Raw genomic sequence first — 14,202 nt, 5'->3', positions numbered from 1 at the left:
ACCGTGGTTCAGTGCATCCAGCTAGAAAGCTGCGTATGTCCTGGCTGGTCGTTCTGGGCATGTTACCAGGCAGGCAAAGAGTTATTTTGTTTTGTGTTTGATGTGTACACGAGAGCTACGGATCTATTCCTAACTCAACCATAGAGGAGCATATGACCTTGAGAAAGTCTCTTATCTGATCCTACCCTCAAATGAATGCAGAAACAACATGAGCTGTTTCTTTCTCTTGCGGAGCTGTTGAGTCCTCTGTCGCTGCAGGTCCGCAGTTCGGTAGACCAGCTTTGGGCACAGCTTCCATGAGTCCACACATGGTAGTAGGAGGAGAAGCGGTGAGGAAGCTCCTGACTCCTCTACCAGGGGGGTGGCGACCACTGTGACCATTCCCAGTGGGCAGACAGGACGTGGCCAGTGATGGAAACCACAAGTTCAAGTCTCCCTGAGCACAAGCATTGGAACCCAGACCAGTTGCTCCCATACTTGGCTGGGACCATGATCCTGCCCTGATCCTGATGGACAGGAGGGAGCTGAATCTTTCTGCTGTAGTTTGGCATCTTTAGCAAACCTAGGCCTAAAAAAAAATTTGTAAAATGTGAGAGCCCTTTTAGGTATTGGAAGGTCAAAGGTCTCCCTGGAGCCTTCTCTTCTCCAGATTGAACAAGCCCAGCTCTCTCAGCTTGTCTCCATAGCAGAGGTGGTCCAGCCCTTGGAGCATCTTCTTGGTCTCCTCTGGACTCAATCCAACTTCATCTGGCCCTGTTTTGCCCAAATAGAAAGATGCAGGTTTGCCAGCCAGGAAATCAGCAAAATAGTGTGCACAGGCATCCCAACACCCAGCAGCAGCCATTGCTGTCTTCTGAAGATGGTTGGTTGTGTGAATGTGTCCTGGCCTCTCTGGCAACCCTTCCATGGCCCCCCAAGTTAAGATTGGAGATGTAGGTAACCAGCGCTTCCCTAAAAGCCAGAGCCTGTCTGTTCCTGCTGCAAAAGCATTCAGATAGTGAGGTGAGGTAACACTCCCCAGGAGCTCCTTGGCACCATGCCTCTCCCAAAGCCCTCAGTCCCTCCTGTCTCTCTTTCCTCACTCTCTTTTCCCTCTCCAACTGGAAACCAACCCTCTGCTTTTCTTCTAGGTGTTCGTCCAAGGCCAACGTGGTGCTTGAGTGGGAGCTACCACTGCTCTGGCTGTCCACTGAGGAGCTGTGTTTGACACACTGTGATACCTGGTCAAACCCTGAAGGTTTCCCATCCCTCATTCTTTGCAGCACCCCCTCTATGACTTTTGACTCCCAGAGAGGATGTCTCTACCCAAAATCCAAATAGAAGAGATGCTGGACAGTATGGATTCTGGCTCTGGAGGTGCTGCTCCTCCTGATGACCACCTGAGGACCCTCAAGGCGCTGACAGAGAAGCTGAGACTGGAAACCAGGCGCCCTTCCTACTTGGAGTGGAAGGCAAAGCTGGAGGAGCAGGCATGGAAGAGTCCTCAGCCAGCGGGAGAGGAGGAAGAGGAGACGACTGAGGCCAAAAAGGCCATGGGAGAGACTGTCCCCTTGAGGAAGGTGCAGCTGCACCTCAATGGGACCCCTGCCCAGGACAAGGTGACTCTTACCTCAGGGAGAATAGGTGGCTTTGAGAGCATCGATGAAGCTTTGACGTGGCTCAGGAAGGAACTGGTAAGTGGTTTCCTGCCCCTGTTAGATCGCAGACTTAATCAAGAGGGGAAAAAAGAATGAGGAAACAAGTGACTCCTTGTTCCTACCTGCCTTCAGCCCCAGGTGAAAAAGCAACAATCAATCATTGCATTTTCTGTGGCTGGCAGGAGCAGCCCAGGGAAGGGAAAAGATGAGTGCCAGAGCATCCATTACCTCCGAGAAGGAGCTGGGCCAGTCTCAGCATCCCTGGGAGATATGGTTGCTTGTACTGGTTAGGACATGTTAGCAGTTTTCCCCATCCCCTTCTCTAATTACCTGTCAACACTCAGGTGAATGCAACAGGTATGAACACAGCATGAATACATGGGCACTGCTGGTGTAATAGCACTTCTCCAGTAGGTATCACGTTAAGTGCTTCTTCACAGCTGTACGAGGGAAGCATGACTAGATCCATCCCCTGGATCTGCTCTTGCAGCTTGTGGCTGTTGGTGGTTTAGGAACTCCCTCAGTGCGAGCCTGTATGCTGACCACTGTGTTTAACAATCATTAGTGAATCTGACCTCAGTGTTTGCCTAATTCCCCCTTTTTTCTTTATTTAACTCACAACACTCTGTGTTCTGCTTCCCCCAGGTAATTGCTGCATGGTGAGACCAAGTGCTTCCTTTTTTTCCAAACTGTTGTGGCATCCCCTCATGCTGATCATGTAATACCTAACAACTAATATTCCTTTTTCTGCTGTATGCATGATGCCAGAACCTTATCTTAGACTCCTCCTCACCCACCTCTTACGGGTTCATGATTTCTTGGTTCCTTCTTCATTAGAAGCTGGTCCACCTTTCTGTCATCCTCCCATTCCAGCCTTGGGTCTTGCCTTACACATATGTTTATTTCTGGTAATTATGAACTGGTAGTTTCACAAAGAGGAAGAAAAGATAAAAATGCTGCACTTGCGCTAGGAAAACGCACAGAGCCAGGACATGGGTGCTGGAATTCATCTTCTATATGTTGTGTTGCTTTCTTTGGCACAAATCTGGCCTGGGCCAACAAGTGCTGACCCAAGCAGCTTCCAATCCAGCTCAGGAGTCAACACAGCATGGGGATCATTCTCAGGAGGAAGTGTGGATGCAGCACATCTTCTCTGGAGGGCACAGGAGGTCAATAGGATGGACAGGACTGGATCAGGGCAGCTACTTTTAGGACTGGAGAATGGGCCTCAGTGATCTTCCAGTGTAGGAGCAAGCAGACACCAGGACCACACTTCCCAGTGATCTTTCCCTTCTCCTCACTGAAATGAAAAGTCCTTATTATTTGACCCACATGACTGGAAAATACTCATGCCTCTTCATTAGGGACTCTAGTGGTAGGACAAGGGGTAATGGGTTTAAACTTAAACAGGGGAACTTTAGGTTAGATATAAGGAAGAAGTTCTTCACAGTGAGGGTGGTGAGGCACTGGAATGGGTTGCCCAAGGAAGCTGTGAATGCTCCAACCCTGGAGGCATTTAAGGCCAGGCTGGACAGAGGCTTGGGCAACATGGTTTAGTGCAAGGTGCCCTCATGGCAGGGGGGTTGGAACTAGATGATCTTAAGGTCCTTTCCAACCCTAACTATTCTATGATTCTATGCCCAGAGAAGCTGTGGCTGCCCCATCCCTGGCAGTGTCAAGGCCAGGTTGGACACCGGGGCTTGGAGCAACCTGCTCTGGTGGAAGGTGTCCCTGCCCGTGGCAGGGGGTTGGAACTATATGAGCTTTAAAGTCCCTTCCAACCCAAAATATTCTATGATTCTATGTCACTTGGCTTTGTTTCTGGTGGCTTCCCTACAAGTCCCACCAGCATTTGCAACTATTGACAGTGGCATCATTTGCAGCAGCATCCCCAGGGTCTGGGACATCACTCATGGTTCAGATGCACTTGTGAAAATGTTCCTGTGCACGTTTTGCTTCTGGTAAGCACCGAAAGTCTTCAAGGAAAACTTGTGCACAACAATGAATAATAATTTGGCAACTTTTGCTTCAGATAATAGTATTTTCTGCTTTTTGGTGCTCTTACTGTATTCATCCAGCTAGATAGATCTCTGGAAGTTATTTACAGAGGTGGTTCAGGATGTCACAGTTGTGGTATTTGAGCTATTTCTCAGGACCATGGCTTTCAGAAGGGGCTGCAGTGCTTTCAGGAATCCAGAACCATTAGGAAGAGTTTTGAGTTGATCTCCTAAAATCACTCAGCACTCTAGAGAATCTCAGCTCCAGATCTGAGTCCGTACTTGCATCTGTGATGCAATCTTAAATTCACAGTGCACTTGATGTAAACCCCAGATCTCAAGATGCCCAAAGACAGTAAGAAGCAGATTTTCCTTCTCAGAGCCCTGGATTTGAAAAGATTTGTTCTTTCAGCTTCTGTCCATGATGGAAGTATTCTATGATTCTATGATTCTATTGTCTCAGAGGCTGATTCTACCCTTTTGACTGGGGTGTGGTATATAAACCACTGTCTCACAAAAACTGAAAGTTTAAATTAAAGAAGAAAAAGGGTGAAGCAAACCCTAATTGTTCATCACTTTCTATTTTCCTGCCTCATAATTATACCAGTCTTTTCTGGATCTGGACGTGACTCATGTAATTTAGAACAATTTGCCCAAAAAAGAGAGGATGTATTTGACTGACCACACAGCTAAATTGCTATGTTGGAGGCACTATTGTTGGGTAAGACCTGCCAGCGAACAGTAAGAACACAGTGAGGCCAGCGCATCACAGGATGCTGGAACAGAAAGATGCATTTCACATTACATTTCAAGGGTGAAACCCAGTTTCTTTTCAAATAAGCGAACAAGCTTCCACACATCCCTTTTTTCTCCCCTTGTTTATCCATGTGTTGTGATTGTAAAGCAATCAGGAAGGCTTTCCAGCAGGGTATGGTTATGTCTAAGTGTATACATTTATTGAAGGCAGGAGCCAAGGCAAGAAAGGGCAGCATCCCTCAGGCAGCACCCTGCTTGGGGCAGCCAGGCAGGACACCACCACCCTACACCTTGGGTAAGGTCACCCCAAGCTGGCAATCAATCAGTCGTTCTGGTCTGATTTAACATAGGAGACCACAGACCTGGGACCACCACACAACCCAAGCAAGTGTTGAATATCCTGCGAGGCTTCCTGAAGATCATCCTAAATTATCCAGTAGTCATAATTGAGCTGAAATCTGCCTCTACCATGCTGTCCTCTGCTGCAGGGTGAATTCTCCCCCACTCTACACAGTCCTTCATGAGAAGTCAATTTAACATATGTAGGATTCATCTATCCAATGAAATGGCAAAAGCTGGTGAATGTAGAGATTTCTATCAAAGAAAGAAGTACACCAGCCTGTGCCCTTACTGAATGAAATGCAGCAATACGGGGTGTGCAGCTCCATCACCTGCACTGTGCAACCCTTGTCGCAGCTACCAGCATGTTTAGGCTGGGTTATTTCAACAGCATGGCCCCAGCGTGGTTTTGGCTTGTACCAGGTAGCACCATGCCAAACAGTTAGAGCTTCAGGAGTTTGCACATGCAGGGGACTGTTCCCAACAGGCAATTTGTACAGGACCACCCAATTTTGGAATTAACTCTATCCCAGCCAAAACCTCTACTGGTGGCAAAGTGAATTCAGTAGTATGTGTATGCCCATACTTCCCCTGGCCAGGGCGGTATAGAACAGGCTATGGCATGGGTTAGTTGTGTGGTGAATTAATAGTCCAGGAGTTATTAGCTTTAAAATTAAAGTTACCTGTTAAATCTGAAGCATTACTCCCATTCCATGCAAAAGGCATCATCTAGTCCAGGTCATGCTTTGCCTAGAAGGGTTGGACCAGATGGCCCTTGAGGTCGCTTCCAACCTGGTGTTCTATAATTCCATGATTCTGTGCTGCAAGGAATTCACCTCCGTGTCTCCAGGGTCTGCTCTACTTCAGCTTCAGGCAGGTTGAGGCTCCTCACGTTCAGAAATGAAGGACAAACCCAAGGTCTTACTGTGCATCTGCTGTTCTTGGTCTTTCACCCCACATGACCTGTCCCAGGACCTGATTCTGCACGTCGAGTGCTGGCCCTGGTTTATAAGACTGACATATGCCCACTGAGCTCCAGCCAGCCGTGTCAGATGGGATCTGCTGAGAATCTGGCCCTGAGAAGCTGATTTATTCAGCCATGCAAATTCCTGCTCTTGTTTTTGCGCCGAGAGGCTCTGTGTAGGTGTAGAAGCAAATTGCAGCACTCAGCATGTGCTTACTTCCCTCCCCAACTCCTCCTGCCTCTTCTTCACCCTTGCGTTTGCCTTTCCACTGTCAAGTGTGGCTGCTCTTTGTCAGTGCTGAAAGCAGAGCCGTCACCAGCCAGGGTATGGTGACAGACCCAAGGATCAGAGTGGTCGGATTGTACTTTTCTCTTTGTTCTTGAAATTTGACAGGTTTTACGAGTTCTAAAATTAAGCCCTTAAAGTCCTCTTCCTCTTAAATGTGGTTAAAGAACAAAGCTGTGAATTGGGGTATCTTGGAACAGTTGTTTCTTTGTCCCACAAGGAAAATACTTTTTCCATCTCAAATTCACCAGCGTTTGGCATTGAAATCTGAGGTGTGTGAGCCAGAATGCAGGGAAGACTCTTGAAAAGGGACACAAATGCCTGATGCGTTCTCCTGGGAAAACATAGAACACCCATGCCTTGTTCATCAGACATTTAATATTAAGTACTAACCACTATTATCTCCTTTTGCGATACTGATATTGGCTGAATAAGTACTTAAATTAACTTAATGATGCAGCACCAAGACAGCTCTGACATGAGCCTCACTGCAGATTGCTTTGTGGTTGTTGGGAGGTGGAGAGGAGGAGAAGGACTTTAGGGAATGGATATGGTGATGGGGACTGGCCTGTATTGGGAGTCCTCTGTTACATAGCAGATCCATGAGGGATTTGTCTGTGTTTGTATTTAAAGTAACGAAAGGATCAGAGCAAGGTCAGCTCTACTGTTAAATTCACAGAATCAGAGAATAGTTTGGGTCAGAAGGGACCTGGTTCCAACCTGCTGTCATGGGCCGGGACATCTTCCACTAGATGAGGTTGCTCCAAGCCCTGTCCAACCTGGCCTTGAACACTGCCAGGGATGGGGCAGCCACAGCTTCTCTGGGCAACCTGTGCCAGGGACTCACCACCCTCACAGGGAAGAACTTCTGCCTGAGATCTAGTCTAAATATTAGAAGGAAAATAAATAGAAGGAACTGTGCTGTTATCTCCAACCATGCAGATGAAAGGCAGCTCTTTGCCTGGACTAAAAAGTGGTTGATGTGAGCAAGACATACCCTCTTGATGGTTGGAAGAGCAAGACAAGCTCTTCCCTCACTTGACATGTGTGACTTGAAGGAAGCAAAATGCATGGCTTCTGCTGGGTGCTCCCTGTGGGTTTCCTCAGGACATGACGCAGAGTGTGTGGGATCATGCTGTCATCCTACACACATTAACTGGTTCACTGAGTTACTTTGTGATGACTGGCCCTGTAGATGAACTGTGTAAACTGAAAACTCCATGGCTCCCTGTGATGCGGGCCCTGTAATCTCATTATTTCTTTTCAGGAAGCTTTGTGGAGCGCTGCTGACCTGACAGTGCTCCTTCCAAAAAATGATCATTCATAATTTCTAGCGGTGGCTGGCTCCTCAGTGTGGGACAGATTGGATGTTTCTAGTGCTCTTGAGGAGCCTCTGGGAAAGGGAAGGAAAATGAAGATTTCTGGATTCTGACCCAAATTATGCTAATATTCTGGGTGGTTTTGAACAAAGCAGGATTCAATGGGACAGGTCCATGGAGGGAGGACAGGGTATTTGCATCTCAAGCCAAGCCCCAGTGATGAGTGGGAAGAGTGAGAGACTGATAGTGCACATCTGACAGGTCACCCTTGCTTCCCTGTTCAGTCCCACAAACGGTTATATCCGAGACAGTGTCACAGCCTAGGTGATCAGCGTAGATGGGTGGTGGCTTTGCTCTGTACCATGTTGTCCCCATCCTACAGGTAGACCAGAAGGCCATGTGGCTGGCTTGGTAGACATCAGTGTCAGTAAGTCTGATGGAGGGAAGGAAGGGTGAGTGGAGATGGAGCACCCAAAAGACATGCACTGAAGGGGTTTTATCTTCCAGCTTGCATGAAATCAAAACAGCTTCATTGAAAGACAGGGCAAGCAAGAACTGGTCAAAAAGAGGAAAGCTAGCTCGCATGGGAAAAATAGCAACCACCAACTCACATCCCTCTCCACAATGGCCTCGTAATTAATTTTTAAACCCTTTGTGGCAGTGGTGGCTTTTTTAATCCCACATTCTTGAAAGAATTTGTTGACATTTCTTATATAGCTTGATAAACTGACAAGAAAGAATGGCCAAGGGTCAGTTCAATAATGCCCACGATCGCCTTCCTGATAAAATCTCACAGCACAGCACTGGTTGTGAAACAGGGAAAGGTATCAACAAAATAAGGAGTTTTTTTCATTGCCGCTGAGGTGGGAGAAAAACCTGCCCAGTGGCATTGCTCTGCTGGAGGCATGGGCTAAGAGGTTTGCAAGGAAATAGTGGGTTTTATTAGGAAGGTAAATAGGCACAACCCTGCCAACAATTTGAGACTTCCCAAGGGAAAGAAAGAGATTCACTCAGGAACTGGTAAAAAGGTGACCCTATCCTCTCCAAGCAACTGAGCTGGACTCCAGTCACTGCCTGAGAGCTCTGCGCAAGGTCCTACAGGATGTTTCCATGGTCCAGGATTGAGAAAAGCCTCGCTTGGCTTGGATTAATTTTCACGATGCTCACGTCAGCTCTGAGGTTAGGCTCCAAGTACAGCGTTTTAAGGGGCTTTCTGACAGCTGCAGAAAACAGCTGGAGCAGAGCCAGGCTTTCCTCCAAGCTCTTCAGCCTCCTAAGGTGACTGCTTCACCTCGCTGTGAGACTGGAAATGCTGCAAGGGGTGATCCAAATGTCTTTGGAGGCATTGCCTGGAGGAGGAGGGATTATGCCACAAGTTAGAGCAACCCTGACGTTGCTCTGGTTCACATCCTTGTTGTAGCAGCCCATGCGTCAGGCATCAGAAAAGTCTTACGTAGAAATAGGGCCACTTGTGGAGCCTCTCAAGGGGAATTTTCCCTCCTCCCTTCCCTTCTTGCAGCTTTATGTATGAGTCACCAGATCAGGAATAAATTTACCCCCTACCCCTAGAGCTACATCTGTACTTGAATCCACACTGTTAAAATCCAGACAAGGGGGCTGTATCCCAAAAGCCTGCTGAGGATGAATCCATCTGTATTAACTCCTGAAGAGTGCCAGTGTGGAATTGCTTGGGACTGTGAGAGCTGACCTCAGCTCAAAGGATGCCAGGACCTTGCTCACAATTGAGTAGAGAGGAAGACTTTGATGCAATGTACTATTTAATATATTAATATATTAAATAACATACAATACATAATCAAATAATATATAATGTATAATATATTAAATATATTAATATTAATATGTTAATATTGATGTAGTCTGGATCTGTTCCTGAGCTTCTCTTTCAAACCACAGGTTGGTGAGAAATCAGTAATGCAAGTCAAAGGAGTGAGGTAAATATTGGATATGGAGTTAGGGCAGCTCCACTGTGCAACTGATGAGCTCAGGGCGTCATCTTGTGCACTGAGAAGTCAGCGAGGACAGGACTTACCCAGGAAGCCACTGGGAGGAAAAAAAACCCAAACCTAAAATAGAAGCCAAGAGGCTTCTTCCAGTGCCAGTTCATGTCCTGTGATGGAGGCAACACCAGGGAAAGACGTAGGATATCACATCAGGGAAGATGTAGGACTGTATTCCAGGCTTTTTCCCTCCTCATTTCCAGCAGTTACAGAGAGATTTAAGCCACAAGGTTTGCTCAGAGCTGTTCGGCCTCTCTCCCACCACCTTCTTTGCTTTGCAGCTTTTGTGCTTTGTGCTTTTCTGTGAGGAGGGATGTGGGGTGAGAATTGGGGATTGTCCTTTTGCATCTGTTGTTCTAGCTCTGTCTGCTTCTGTTCCCCAGACGAAGGCTGATTCTTGCACCAAGCATTCACCTCTGTTCTTCACCACCCCCAATATCCTGTGGTCATAAAATTTCTGCTCTATTGTAAGTTGGAATTAAAAAAAAAAAAAAGCTCTTTACTTTCATCACTTCTGAATCTTCCACCTTCCAAAGGTGGGTGCCAAGGGAGGTAAAAACCTTCCAGAACACTGAGCTCATTAGCCTACAGGATAGTTGTTCTCTCTCCTGTGTGGAATGGAGGTCCCATCCCTAGAGCTACTTCACAACAGTGAGATAAGCCATGGGGGACATGGAGGCCTCTGTTCCCAGCTGTCATGAACCAGCTCTGGTTTATGCAGGCTGGAAACCCAGGCCAAGTATTTGGGGATCAGTTCTCTGGGGTTCTTTTAATTGGTCCTTTCCACCTCTAATTGCTCCTTCTTGCTGTGGCTGCTCCCTTATGAGCAAAATTAATTTTGGCTTTGCTTAAGGTTGAGATGGAAGCTCTAAAGCCTGCTCTGATGGATACCCAAGCCAGCAGTCTTGGCATTGCTGGCTTTAATTCCAGTTTCCTGGTATTCCTGAAGTCTTGAGCAGGCGCAGACTTCCTGAAAGGTAAAAATTCACCATCCTGGTCCGGTATTTGACTGGGATGCATTGCTGGCTTGGAAGATGCTTCTCTCTCTCCCAGTTCTTTCCAGTGGTGTAGCTTCTCCCGATGAGTTTCATTTCCAGTTATTTAGTGCAGCCGCTGTCAGGGACCTGGTGTCATGATATCATGATAACCAAATTTGCTGTGCCCTTGCCAACAGCCTCTTCCCTCCCCACCCTCCGTCTTGTGTTCCAGGCAGAAATGCGCCTGCAGGACCAGCAGCTGGCGAGGCAGCTCATGCGCCTCCGCAGCGACATCAACAAGCTGAAGATCGAGCAGACCTGCCACCTCCACCAGCGCATGCTCAACGATGCCACGTACGAGCTAGAGGAGAGGGACGAGCTCGCCGACCTCTTCTGTGACTTCCCCCTCGTGAGCTCCTTCAGCCTCTCCACGCCGCTCAAGCTCATCGGGGTCACCAAGATGAACATCAACTCCCGGCGCTTCTCGCTGTGCTGAAGGGGGGAAGAAGAGGGAAGGATGGGGGAGAAAGAGAGGGCTGGGCAGGGCCAGGGCTCTCTCTGCCTGACAGCTGGGTGAAAAGAGGCCAAAGAGGAACAGAGGGAACAGGAGAAAACAGGGTACCCACAGCTGGTCTTGGTGGCAGGGTAGAGCAGTGGAGCTGCACGCTGGGATGGCCCAGAGATGCTCATTGAGAAGACAGAACCTGCATGAAGAAAGCGTGGAGAGCATCTGAACCCAACGTGTGCATTTATCCTGCTCCTTTGCAAAGTCCGTTCTCCTTCTCTTCCCCCAACAGTAACTAAAAGATGATGCAGCTCCAGTGTGGTTGGTTGTAGCCAAAAATCAAAGGAGGGAATCAAAGATCAGCCACAAAGCAAAGCAAAATCTCTTTTGCCTTTCCTTTTACCTTCCCCCAGGCTAGAGCTGCTTCTTCAGAAACTAAGTCACTCTCCTCCATGAATGTCACCTTAGGCAACAATCCTCAGCCTCTGCTGGCCCAAGCACAGGGTCTGTGAGGCTATTTCAGGTGGGAAGCTTATTGCCAGTGGAAAGGAGCCCTCTCCAGCAGGGAAGGGACAATAGGTAAAATGGCATGCAGCCCCAAGAAGTGGTGAGAAGATATGTTTATTGACTTAGTCCATTGAGTCCAGTGTACTCTAGCTTCATTTTGCCTGTGGTATAGATTATGGGCAGATCATGGACACGTTTATACAGAGACTCCAGCCAGCCAGAAGTCATTTGTGTGCTGTAGAAGTTATACCCAGAGCAATATGTGATTATGATCTTCTTGTCAGCAGTGGCCACAAGACACCGTGTGGTTACCCCTGCAGTAAGGCAAAGGAGGTAGCTTACACCCAAGACATCTCATATGAGAGAAATCACCCCAGGCTGACATTACCCCAACAGCAGCACCAGCAAATCCTGGATATTCTGTAGCAACACACATCCATCAGAAGAGAAGAGGAGAAAAGGGACTTTTCTGTGATGAACATGAGTGTGACTATAAAATTAAAGGGAGAAATATTGCTGCGATGAGCTTTGGACCTGCAGCAAACCCCCGGGATTCCTCCCTGCTTGGCAGTATGTCAGATGGATGATAAAGATTTTTGCCTTTTGTGCACACAGCTGCACACCTGCCTGTGCCTGGCACAGAGGGCAGAGACACCCGTGGTGCAGCCCAGCAAGGGCAGGGACTCAAGAGGTCTAGCCATGGCAATCCTGGGGCACCTGGCACCCAAAGCAGTCTGTCTAGACCAAGCCTGGGTGCCTCTAGGCTCTTCCTCCTGTGCCAGCACCACTCCTGACCGTGTCAGAGTGGTACAATCTCTCAACCCATCGCCCCAGCCCGGCTCTGCTCCCCTCCACGTGCCCGAGCAGAGAGCTCTGCGGCTGAGTGAACGTGACTGTGTCCACGCAGCCCCAGGCGTGGGGATGAGCAGGAGATGCAAGCCAGCACTGAGAGGAAGACTGTGTGGCTGTGTTGATGTGCCTGTACAGGACTGTGTCTGTAAGCTGTGTGTGTGCCTAAGTTCTTGTGTGTGTGCATGTGAGCCCACAGGACACCTCTCTCAGAAGGCTGAGTGGTGGACCCATGTCTTTGTTCCCAAATGTGATATGAACCAGAATCTGATGAGACTCTGCTGTGCCTGGGAAGATCAATAAAGCATCAAGACTTGGGATTTTCACAAGGAGCTTAGGTCGATGCAGAGAAGACAAATAATTTGTCTGACTCCACAGGAGGAACACATTAACATCATGAAGGAGTTCATAGCCACATGGGGCTGGGGAACTGACAGAGGACTCTGGTGCTGAGTTCAGTCCTCTGTCTCCCATAGTATGTAACCATGTAGTGATGCCTCCCCTTCCACTCCAAAGCTTACTGAGTATCATTTCTAAGGAAGGAGGTATTTGGGACACAGCAGCTCTGCCTATACCAGTAAGTTAATTAGTGCCATGCCTGGGTGCTGAATCTTGTGCTGCCCAGGTAGCAAAGGTTTAATAGGGTTATGGCCAAAGTGTCAGTTGGCCTCTGGACAAGATAAACAGCCACAATGTTGTTGTGTTTACAGTAGTAGAGAAATAGCCTTATTTCTCCATGGACATCTTGAAAAAGAAAATCTCATTAAAATTCTTCTTTGATTACTTTTTAAATGAAAAAAAATCAGTTTATGTCCCACGTTGATTTTCAGAGGCATTTTTGCTTAAAAGACAGCAATGACAACTCTTCAGTGAAAATAATGCCTTGGAAGAGGGACACTAGTTCTCTCTAGGATCAGTTAGAGTCAACTATAGGGTGGGCCTGCCTTTGGGCACTTGTCAGGTAGTTGAATACAGGAGGTTAGTACAAGCACAGTCTTAGAAGGTCATTATACGTGGCATTAGAAATATCAGACGTCTGGGTTCCAGACATGTATTTTCTGCATTGAGTGGGATGAGGGGTGGTTATATCTGCCAGCTGTTTGTCCAAATGCACAATTTTTTAATTATAAAATTATGTCTGTACTGATTTCTGCCTCTTGTCTCTCACTGTGTTCAGTGGCCCCAGCTCTGCCTGGAGAGTGGTCAGGGAAGCACAAATCAGGTGTGCTCAAGGCTTACACATGTGCAAGGTTTCCGGTCAAGTTCTTCTATCTAGTATTTGCAGTCTGGAGGAGATGATAGGGAGAAATTAAGGTGGAAGCATTTATTATGTATTTGGGCAAAAATGCATGGGAAAGAATGACAAGAAAGCTACTGTTTTACGTGAGGTGCTGTTCTCTTAGTTGGCCACTGAGTCAAAAGTGGGTCCAGGCACTTAAAAATATATCAGGCTAGGGAAAAATATAAATAGAAGTATGTCTGATTTTTGCTGAACTTTGTTTAAAACAAACAAACCATCCAAAGGTTGTGTGGGCCTTGAGAAACATGAATACAGGTCACTGGTCCCACCACAAAGTTCACAGAAAGGAGCTTCCCAGTCTCAGCAGCCTGCAATGAGATGATTCATGCGCTTGAGTGCCTGCCCTTGTACAAGTGGCTTACAGCCACATCCCCTTTCCTGCAATGCCTGCAGTGAAAGGCTGGTGGCAATTAAGGTTGATGCTTCTGGGGTCCATCCTGAAAATACCCTATAATGTGGCCACATGTGTGGGACCACGAATCAAGACTATGGTATCCCCATCTGGAGTACCAGTGGCTGCTGATCCATCTATTTGAAGCATGGATCTGCTGGACATTGATTCAAGGGTTGTCCACAGCCACCTGGCAATGAGAGATGTTCCTCTCTGAAATTAAAGACCATGTTTGAGACCAGTCCATGTGAATAATGAACTGCATTGTTATTTCAGATGGCTACACTGGAAGACCACAGATTTCTCCATGCTACCTAGAAGACCAAATTTCAGATATTTCTTGCCTCAAAAAGC

The 14,202-nt window shown here is 47.5% G+C and overlaps 1 protein-coding gene across 1 annotated transcript; it reads left to right on the top strand.

Moving 5' to 3' along the window:
* Nucleotides 1-1,295: 1,295 nt before the first annotated feature.
* On the top strand, nucleotides 1,296-10,822 carry FAM167A (family with sequence similarity 167, member A). Its single transcript, XM_010017293.1, has 2 exons — nucleotides 1,296-1,673; nucleotides 10,529-10,822. The coding sequence occupies exons 1-2, from the start codon at nucleotides 1,296-1,298 to the stop codon at nucleotides 10,790-10,792; spliced, it is 642 nt and encodes a 213-aa protein (XP_010015595.1). The 3' UTR covers nucleotides 10,793-10,822.
* Nucleotides 10,823-14,202: the final 3,380 nt, after the last annotated feature.

This window comes from Nestor notabilis, unplaced genomic scaffold (genome assembly GCF_000696875.1).
Source record: "Nestor notabilis isolate BGI_N333 unplaced genomic scaffold, ASM69687v1 scaffold7640, whole genome shotgun sequence".
NCBI lineage: Eukaryota > Metazoa > Chordata > Aves > Psittaciformes > Psittacidae > Nestor > Nestor notabilis.
Note: the sequence above shows the minus strand (reverse complement) of the source record. Positions and strands in the feature narration are given on the sequence as shown.